The following is a 10644-nucleotide window of genomic DNA, read 5'->3' on the forward strand; positions in this document are numbered from 1 at the left end:
TTAAGGATTAGATAATGATCTAATTGAGTCTATAACTGCAAGATGTAGTGCTATTTCTATAGAAAATATAGGAAAGGATTACTGTATTCGTGGTGATAATTCTCCTTTTTACCATTTTTCATAAGAACAACATTAAATTTCGCAGTGATCCATTGAATTAGTTAATGACATCAACCTTAACAAAACTGTGACATTCGTCGTTTTTCCCGCGAACTCTTCAATTCCAATCCTGTTGATTTGTCTTCAAATTTGCTATCATTCGATTCACAACAGAGAATCATATTAAAGAGCAACAATTAATTACCTGATGTCCTTTTTCGAGAAGAGCGTGAGTTAGAGATCTGATAAAAGCAGAGTGACTCCATCCGGGGACACTCATGAGTGCTAGTATGTTGGCACATTGAACTGTGTTCAGTTCTGAGCTAAATACCAAAAGGAATGACATCGCTATTAAAGACGAATCCATCGCTGACCGTACACGATTTAACACTGAAATGGAACACAATTAAAATTATTTATCAACTTTAGAATATTCCCAATCTCACCTTGAGCTGTTTCCTGATGCCTTCTCCCTTAATAATTACCGCAGATGCACTGATAGAGTAAATCGACTTTAAAACAGATTCTCTCCTGAAATTTGTATCACAGTAACTCCGTGATTACCTTTAAGAAGATAAAGATTGACCTCACCTATTGAAGAAATAAGTAAATTAAAATGCACATGTTCTGGTAAATGAATGAATGAGAAGTGGTAGACTATTCTCATGCTTTTTAAAATGTTACTGAAAAACCCTTGATGTTTTTGCTTAATATAAATGATATAAAGATGACTTTTTCCCGCATGTATGGTTCTGATTAAATTTATCAATGATGTTCCTCTTACAAGCAGATATTCTGATGGAGGCAGATAAAAAAGTTATTTTTTTTCTTCCACCATGTTAATAATGTCAAAAGAAGTGCTTATACAAATTTTTGCCACTCGACCGCAATTACGAGGCCGTCTAGAAAGTGATTTCCCCTGGGACTGTTTACAGAAAAAAACACAATTGCATGGAAAGATTTATTCAAACAGATATAGCAATTGTTGCGCTATTTGCCAACATATCCCCCACTGGAATTGAGACATTTGTCATACCATGAGATCAATTGTGTATCCTTGTGTCGTAGAAGTCAACCGCCTGGGATAGGAACCAGCGTTTGATAGTCGTCTGTATTTCTCTGTCGAGCCCACGATATGACAAATGTTTCAATTTCAGTGGGGAATATGTTGAAAAATAGCTCAACAATTGCTGTGTCTGTTCCAATAATGTTTTCCAATGAAATTGTGTTTTCTTTCTGTTAACGGTCCCTGGCGTACTTATTTTTTACGGCCCTCAAAATTGCGGTCGAGTGGCCAAAATTTGTATAAGTATTTCTTTTAACATTATTGACATGGTGAAAGAAAAAAAATAACTTTTGTGTCTGCCCTCATCAGAATGTTTCTTGTTAGTATTTTTTTTTAACTATCATCTAAAAGTCATACATCTATGAAGTCATTTATCATCCCAAAAGATATGTTACGCGGCTCCATTTTTATTAATAATTGTAAGTTCTTACTGTAAATAATGGATATTAAAAACATATCATTTGCCTATCGCGTATTCTAACTTAAGTAGCCTGCGTTTTTTCTCTTGTACGGAGGAGGGACTCGAAGACTTATACTGCAGCCTGAGGCCTATAGTACATAACCACTTCTATTCTGTGAATGATTGAGTAGCCACGCTCTTGTACAGGGACATCAATTTATTTTTACCAACATTTTTAACATTAACCTGGCTATACTCGGAAACACTGTTGCCCCCTTCCATTACAGGAGTTTGATGTTATTAGTGCAATATGTAAACCAATCCTTTTACTAGGTATAGGAGGAGAGAAAAGTAGTGTATCCATTTATGTTGTAGGGAAATACGATATTACGATTTTCAGTTTGATCATCACTTTTACGGAATTTATCAAAATACAGTAGAGTAGTAACATTTTTTTTTTCAAAAACTGAACTTTTCAGGCGGCTATGTTCATTATGTAATGTCTACTTTACTTAGCATATTAATTATTGGTGTTAACATACAATATAGAGAGAGCATTTAAATTGAGGGGGTCATAAGTAAAGGGCTGTAGGTGCACTTAAGTTACTTTTGAGAAAATGGGGTTTAAATATTTAAGCTTTCGTAAAATCGGTGAATTTTTTTTTTTTTTAATTTTAATATGTGATGCGATTAAAATATCCCTTTGCCACTAAAATTTTAGATACTTCTGCTTACACTTGATGCACTTAACTCATGTTATTACAAATGTCACTAGCATTCCTTTGCTTATAGCTACCTCAATTCAAAAAAAAAGCTAATCTGAATTTTTAAACAAGTTGCTGAAAATGGTTGCCGTTCATTACAATGCAGGCTTCAATTCAGTACGCATATTATTAAAAACATTTTGAAGCATATTTTCTGAAATTGAATTTATCGTTTCTTGAATATAATTTTTTAGTACGATATTATTAATATAGGTTCTTTCTTCTATAGAAAACACAATCATATTTATGAAACACACTATACACTGCAGTGTTTACTTCACTGCTTGAAGACTTCGAATGCAACAGCGGCCGTAAGTTTGTGTGTCTGACGGGAGCAAGGACATTAGTGAAGGAGTGGGAGTGAAGTACATTCAGAAATGCAGGTACAATAAAAATGCAAGTAAAAATAAAATGATGTCCCTGTACGAGTACAGCACGCCACCCCGTGAACTGAACTCGGGTTATTGTATGGATGATGATATGTGAATTAATAATGGCGAAATGAGTACGGGGCCCAACGCCGAAAGTTACCCAGCAATTCTGATTCAATTGGTTGAGAGAAAACCCCGGAAAAACCCCCAACCATGTAACTTGTCCCAACTGGAATTTGAACCGGGCCCGCTCGTTGCACAGTCAGACGTGCTAACTGTTACTCCACAGCAGTGGACTTTCTAGGTACGTTACTTATTTATCAAATAGCAAACAGTGCTGTGGAAGCGGAACATCCTATAGGAGTTTCTGGAATTACTTTCTGTTACAGACACAGCCGTTCGTATAGACCAGCCGCGGCGAAAATGCTACTCACGAGCACATTGTGGCTCGCAGTGCATTTCCCTTGCTTCCTACCTACAACCCCCACCCTCTCGCTCACTGGAGTCAAACTCCGTTCCATGTATATTTGTCTCTGACCTGCGAGTGGCGTATCGTCGCAATATCTCTCTCGAAACCATGTACCTCTATAAAAACGAAAGTTTCAAATAGGATGGGAGGACGCATTTTTTGCTGACAATATGATGAGAATATTAAATGTATGATTTATTCACAAGTATTACGAAGAAAACGGTTGTATAACATAAAACGGCATTATAAGTTACTACATGTTACTGATGAAACATTAAAAGGTTAAGTGTTGTTATTATTATTATTATTATTATTATTATTATTATTATTATTATTATTATTATTATTATTATTATTATTATTATTATTATTACGATTAGGGAAAACACGGAAATTTTACTTGAAGCAAGTAGAGCGATCGGTTTGGAAGTAAATCCCGAAAAGACAAAGTATATGATTATGTCTCGTGACCAGAATATTGTACGAAATGGAAATATATAAATTGGAGATTTATCCTTCGAAGAGGTGGAAAAATTCAAATATCTTGGAGCAACAGTAACAAATATAAATGACACTCGGGAGGAAATTAAACGCAGAATAAATATGGGAAATGCGTGTTATTATTCGGTTGAGAAGCACTTGTCATCTAGTCTGCTGTCAAAAAATCTGAAAGTTAGAATTTATAAACCAGTTATATTACCGGTTGTTCTGTATGGTTGTGAAACTTGGACTCTCACTCTGAGAGAGGAACATAGGTTCAGGGTGTTTGAGAATAAGGTGCTAAGGAAAATATTTGGGGCTAAGCGGGATGAAGTTACAGGAGAATGGAGAAAGTTACACAACACAGAACTGCACGCATTGTATTCTTCACCTGACATAATTAGAAACATTAAATCCAGACGTTTGAGATGGGCAGGGCATGTAGCACGTATGGGCGAATCCAGAAATGCATATAGAGTGTTAGTTGGGAGACCGGAGGGAAAAAGACCTTTAGGGAGGCCGAGACGTAGATGGGAGGATAATATTAAAATGGATTTGAGGGAGGTGGGGTATGATGATAGAGACTGGATTAATCTTGCACAGGATAGGGACCGATGGCGGGCTTATGTGAGGGCGGCAATGAATCTTCGGGTTCCTTAAAAGCCATTTGTAAGTAAGTAAGTAAGTATTATTATTATTATCATCGCTGTACGTCGATCCTTTTTCAGCAGATGTACGAATAATGCGGTTAGATCTTCAATTTAAATTCACATATTTACAATGTGATGTTAAATGAAAGCTAGATGTAAGAACTTGACAAGTGTTGAACTTTTCAAATCTTTGCCAAAAAATAAATATTTGAAGCTTCGTTCTTTCGCTTGCTCTGTTGAAGCCATGTTCGCTGCAACTTACGTTTGTGAAAAATTATTTTCAACAATGAAAATAGTAAAAACCAAATTTAGATCACGACTGACAGATCAACTACGACTGGCAGTAAGTGACATAATTCCTGATTTTGAAACTCTGCCGCAGAGACATTCTGAAGACAGTTAATTTTAGGTTGTGATAATGTGTCCTATGTTTTTTTGTTCATTTCTTTCTTCGTTACACATACTAAACATTAGTTTGTAACCTTGTACTGTATATAATTTTATTTAAGTGCCTGACGTAAAGAAAATGAAAAACCGTTAATGTCAGACAGTTGCTTCAATTCCCCTTCGGTTGTCCGCCTCCCTCCATAGGTGCTATGCACGTTGCAGCTTACACAGTGGCTCGGCGCACGATAGCATTTTCGCCACCGCTGGTATAGACTATAGAGGTAACACGTTATTAAAGGCCGCGAAAAGATGGAAACCCTCCTGCCTTGCTTGGCTTCTGAATTTTTGTTTTTCACAAGAAAGCTGTGTGGATACTGGAAAAATAGCTACCGGCGTAGCTCAGTCGGCTGAGGCGCTTGCCTGCCGATCCGGAGTTGCGCTTGGGCGTGGGTTCGATTCCCGCTTGGGCCGATTACCTGGTCGGGGTTTTCCAGGGTTTCCCCAATCGTAAGGCAAATGTCAGGTAATGTATGGCGAATCCACCCCTCATCTCGCCAAGTACCATCTCGTTACCACCAATCCCATCGACGTTAAATAATTTAGTAGTTGATACAGCGCCGTTAAAATAATAATAATAATAATAATAATAATAATAATAATAATAATAGTAATAATAATAATAATAATAATAATAATATGGGGACATTTCCTCAAACACTGGCTTTGGAGGAAATATTTTATTTTTAAAATTCAATATATTGGCCTACTACCGGAATCAATTGCGTTTGTTGACGCAACAAGACTTGAAGATTCTTGCAGGAATTCTGTTGGAAGACGTTCAGGAATCTTTGCCACATTGTAATAAAACCCTCAAGGCTCTGCAGAATGAGATCATTATACATCTCGCAACCGATTGACAAGAAGAAGATTGTGTTCTTCAGAAACAAGACAGCAGCTCTGCCTGTGGACGATGAGTTCCAGAAACTCTGGCGCTCTGTGGTAGTTGAGAGCACGGATAACCTGAAGATAGAGGAATATCTGGAGAAACAGGGAATCCACTCCATGGAAGATCATAGACCCAAGAAGGCGACACTCCACAAGCGCCAAGGACATCAAAGTGCTAGAAACTGAATTTAACTCAGGGTTTGTTCTGAAAATAATTCCAAAACTGGACTGGGAAACACTCTGGAATGCTGCCGATAGTATTGGCCATTCTGGTGACTTGTCGCAGACCCTGAGTGATGATTATGAAAATGATGCTTTGAATTCCTGAAGAAAGTTCACCATGTTTTGCTTGAGGTCGAAGTCATCAATGGAGAATTAGTCTGCCCAGAATCGGGAAGAAAATTTCCCATAAATAAAGGGATACTAAACATGCTTCTTAATGAAGATGAACTCTAATTAAGTAAATTAAATTTTTGCTGTGCTGCTATACTGTTTGTGCACAAACTTGTATTGCCACTGTCCTGTCATTTAATGTATTTTTCACATTAAACAAAACAATCGGCGTAAAAAAAAGGCAATATATTTAAAATGTAAAATAATATACAGAATAAAACATTTTGTAAAAAAACAAAAAAATAAAAAAAAATAATAATACTGGAGAATGGGAGAATGTATATATGCATAATGTACTTAAGGGAACCAGGTAGTGATTAGAGGTCAAAAATCCGATTTCTTATTTTGTGTTTTAAGAAAGTACAAAACTTGCTCTTTAAAACAATATAAATACTCTGGGAGGTATTTCTGGAGGTAAGCCCTTTAAATAACCTCTTTAAATTTGACTGTGCATGTAATTCATATATACTTCTGTTTTTTAAATGCAGTTTTCCATAAGTTGACATTTTTCGAACTTAAGCGCATTTTTCTCTGAAACTACTGAATCAATTTACATAAAATTTTTACAGTGTTTTCTGCAGCTTGTGTACTACACAGCAGACCTACGGGTTTAAGAATATCGCAGACATAACACGATAAAAAAATACATTGAAAAACATTTTCAAAAAATGTTAAAGTTCAATATTTTTCTGTTCCACTAGGGGTGAAATATTTAACTAAATTTTGCTTTAGTATTTACAATACACATTACTGTATAACTTAAAAAAATGCAAGGTATATGAGTGAAGATTGTCGAAAGTAATGTGCACCTGAAGAATGAGGTACATTTAACAAAGTGGGAAGACAGGTTATCAGTTAGGGCCTTTCTTTTGCACTTGGATACGAAACTAATTTGTTGGCTTTTATATCACTGAATTCAGAATGATGGATTGTATTACATGGCAATTTTTATTCCACTCTGAGCACTAAAACCCTAGAAATATTGAACTAAATTTTTGTACTGAAATTTTTTTTAATCGCACAGGCATCACTACCCAGTTCCCTTAAAACGCATTAAAATATTCACGAACATTTATTGGGGCTGCAATATTACTACTAATATAATGCTATTACAATAGCTTAGCTATCATATCAGACAATTTTCCTAAAATTCTGCGTGAAATTATCCAGTGATAGTGTGAGCTTTAGCAGAAATGGTTTAAAATATGAAATATCACATTTTGCCTGTAATTAATATATACCGATAGGTGTAATATTTAATTTGTATATAGGCTACATCCAGTCTATACAAATTATAGCCATAATATTTTACTCACGTTTTAAAACAGAATTCCCCGTCTGCGTTGTTTAGTATGTAGATAGATATTTTGTTGTGAACTGGCATGAGACGGTACAGTAATAAAACTGAAACTGTATTAGCATGTCGTACTTATTTCTGAATTCCTTGAGAAGTTAAGATACATTAATTACCTTATCCAATAGCTGTCAAGTGGTTCTGTTTTAGTGCAAAAACAATATTAAATTGTTTTGTATTGTATGAAGAATGTTATGTTACTGTTGATAAGAATAGTTATCCACGTGCTCCCATTAAAAAAAAATTGCATGCGGTTTAACTACTACAAATACAATAAGTAATACTTTTACTCTAGTGCGACAGCCCATGAAGGGCTAGGGCCGACCAGCCTCATGTCTACATACCTCAGCAGAGATGAACGATCATTCAACCAGTACGCAGGTATGGTGTGGTTAGCTCGATGATCCCCCAGCCGTTAAAACTGGTTTCTGATAATTTTCGTTTTTCCAAAAATATTTGGTCTTAACATGTACAATTAACCATCTTGAGACCAAAAATTTCATTTTTTTATTTGTCTGTATGTCTGTCTGAATGTTTGTTACCTTTTCACGCGATAAAGGCTGGACCGATTTCTATAAGAATTGGAATATAAATTAAGTCAGTTCTAACTTAGAGTTTAGGCTATATTTCATTCAAAATACTTTATTTAAAAGAGCGGTTATAATTGGGTCTGAATTAAATAAATTGAAATATCTCGCTTATTGATTTTTATGGAAAATGTTACATAACAAAAGTTTCTTTGAAAACGGTTTCCGATAAGCTTTAGGCTTAAGGCTTAAGGACCTTACTAATAGACGGTAATTATACAGAGTATTAATGGGTGTAAATGATATGTTGTTATTGAAGTGTTGTATCAGTGAAGAATTATGTTGTCAGTGAAGTGTGTTGCATCAGTGAAGAATTATGTCGTGTCAGTGAAGTGTGCTGTGCAAGTGAAACGTGTTCCTGTCAGTGAAGCTTTATAGTTTATAGTGGCAGTGCAAAGAATTTGAACAGTGAAATGTTTTTGAAGTGTTAGTGAAATCAGGATAGAATCAGTGAAATGTGTCGTAGTTCCAGTGCAGTGAGTGAGTTGACAGCGAAATGAGTGTAATGTTGAAAGGTACTTGTGCAGATATGAACATATCATACTCGTGGGTTTTAGTTCGATCTTAGTTTTAAGATACAAATTAGAATATTTCAAATGTTATTTTAAGTGATCGTTTCATTTAATTTAGTATATTCCCTGTTATTATTATTATTATTAGTATTAATTATTAGTATTATTATTAATTGTATTTTTAATTAATAAGTTTATTATTGTCATTATTGAGTGTAATTAGTTACCACTGCCACCGGGTATATACCCATTGCAGTGTGAATAAATACGTACATACATTACATACATACATACATACATACATACATACATACATACATACATACATACATACATACATACATATAAGTTTTATTCTTTGCAAAATTTTGATAGGACTGATATTTAACAAAATATGTGATTTTTAAAATAGCAATGCGTTTTATCAGTGCTACCTCAGACTAATGTCGGAAAACAGTTTACGTGGAGAACATGAGAGAAATAAACTGATTCTAGAGCACATAAACTACCTTATCTACTAATAATGTCTCTGATACATATGTATGAGGTGTAGTACTTTATAGTTTGTAATATCTTTAGTTCTAGGCAGAATAAACTAATTAGGGTATCGCGATTAGTTTTCTTTTATTACACAGTTTGAGCTTAACAATCGCGGGAAACCCAACCAACCGTACCTAAATTATTTTTGAAAATTGTTATCATAAAGCCTCCAATCGAGTAAGGGCAGAACATTTGATATTTGTGGCTGAAAAATATAATATACCTACGGTAGGTCTAATCTGAGTGCTTAGCGTTCCTCAACTTTTTCTGACCTCGTTTTAATTTTCATTGTACGCATCTACAGAAGTTAGAATTCTTAGATGTCTCTCAAGCTTCAGGACTAAATACAATGTGTTGTAAGTTTGTATAGCAGTTATGGGTTGCTTTGTTCAGTCATTTTTATGCATTAATATCTTCAATGTCTTGATCCTATTGTAGATATAATCTGAAACCATTTTCGGATATCTATCATCATTTATTCTTTTAAGGGGAGGCAGAGGTGAATATTTCGAAATCCACAAAATTTATCCGATTTGTTTGAAATTGATCATGGATACTAAGTATGTTATTAGTAATGGACATACCAAGTTTCAACTTTCTAAGTACAATAGTTCTGTAAATATTAATAATTTTATAAAACGTTATATCGTTTGATATAAAATGCTCCATGCACCATATTGTAAGAAATTTTCAATATTTCTTTTTATTTATATGTTCAGAGAAGGTATATAAATAATGATAAGTATTAGTTTATTATGGGAATAATATAGTAATACATTATCTTGGTTTTAATTTCATACTTTTAAGGGCACAAAATCAAAAACTAACATCGGAATATGAAAACAAAGATAATAGAAATGGAAAAAACCAAATTTTCATTTTTTCTTCAGTTTTGTTCGAAAATTTCACCTCTGCCTCCCCTTAAAATAATAATGAAATTAGTGTACTGTGGTACTTAAGTTTCGAGGAATATAATTTTTATTGAAGTCGTACAAAATTTTGTCCAATATTCTTTTGAAAAGATTAACTCCATATTATGTAGATGAAATTATTGGGGATCATCATTGTGGTTTTTGGGCATAATAGATTAACTATTAAAAGTAATTTTTGTATTCGGCAGATATTGGGGAAAAATGGCAGTATAAGGGCACAGTACAGTTCTCCAAAAAATAATGAGACGACTCTTGGTGATGCGTTCCCCAAAAAAGAACGTAATCAAAAAAAAAGAAAATCATTCGAATAATTTCTGCGCAATTAACCTAAAAGCTCCCGTTCTTGATGATGCGAAAGTCTAAGTCCTATAGAACGGTTCACACGATATGGACGTAATCATACAGGAAGACATCTGGCAGTGCATGCATATTTTCATCCTATTCCAAATTACACACCAGTCAAAATATTATCATTTATCTGTCCATTTGTAGTACAGGTCCTTGAACTGGGAACTGGCGTCTGTTCTTCAAAGGAAGTGTCAGTAGGTGAGGAATTAGGTAAGCCTAAATGTCCTTGTGCAGATGGTGTCTGTGGTGTTTTTGGGGAGTGATAATGTCTTCTTCAACGCAAATTTCGCATACATTTTCAGCTAGAACAGATCGTACTCAAACGTGTTATCCTGCAGTAAGTCAGG

General features: G+C 34.6%; 1 protein-coding gene across 1 annotated transcript in view; it reads right to left on the reverse strand.

The window, feature by feature from the left end:
* LOC138695990 (UDP-glucosyltransferase 2-like) overlaps nt 1–445 on the reverse strand; it is a 20524-nt gene extending 20079 nt beyond the window's left edge. Inside the window, exon 1 of the mRNA XM_069820479.1 lies at nt 305–445. Within this exon, the coding sequence (XP_069676580.1) occupies nt 305–445 (141 nt within the window). The remainder of the gene's footprint in view (nt 1–304) is intronic.
* Between the last annotated feature and the right edge of the window lie 10199 nt (nt 446–10644).

Source organism: Periplaneta americana, chromosome 1 (genome assembly GCF_040183065.1).
Source record: "Periplaneta americana isolate PAMFEO1 chromosome 1, P.americana_PAMFEO1_priV1, whole genome shotgun sequence".
Lineage (NCBI taxonomy): Eukaryota > Metazoa > Arthropoda > Insecta > Blattodea > Blattidae > Periplaneta > Periplaneta americana.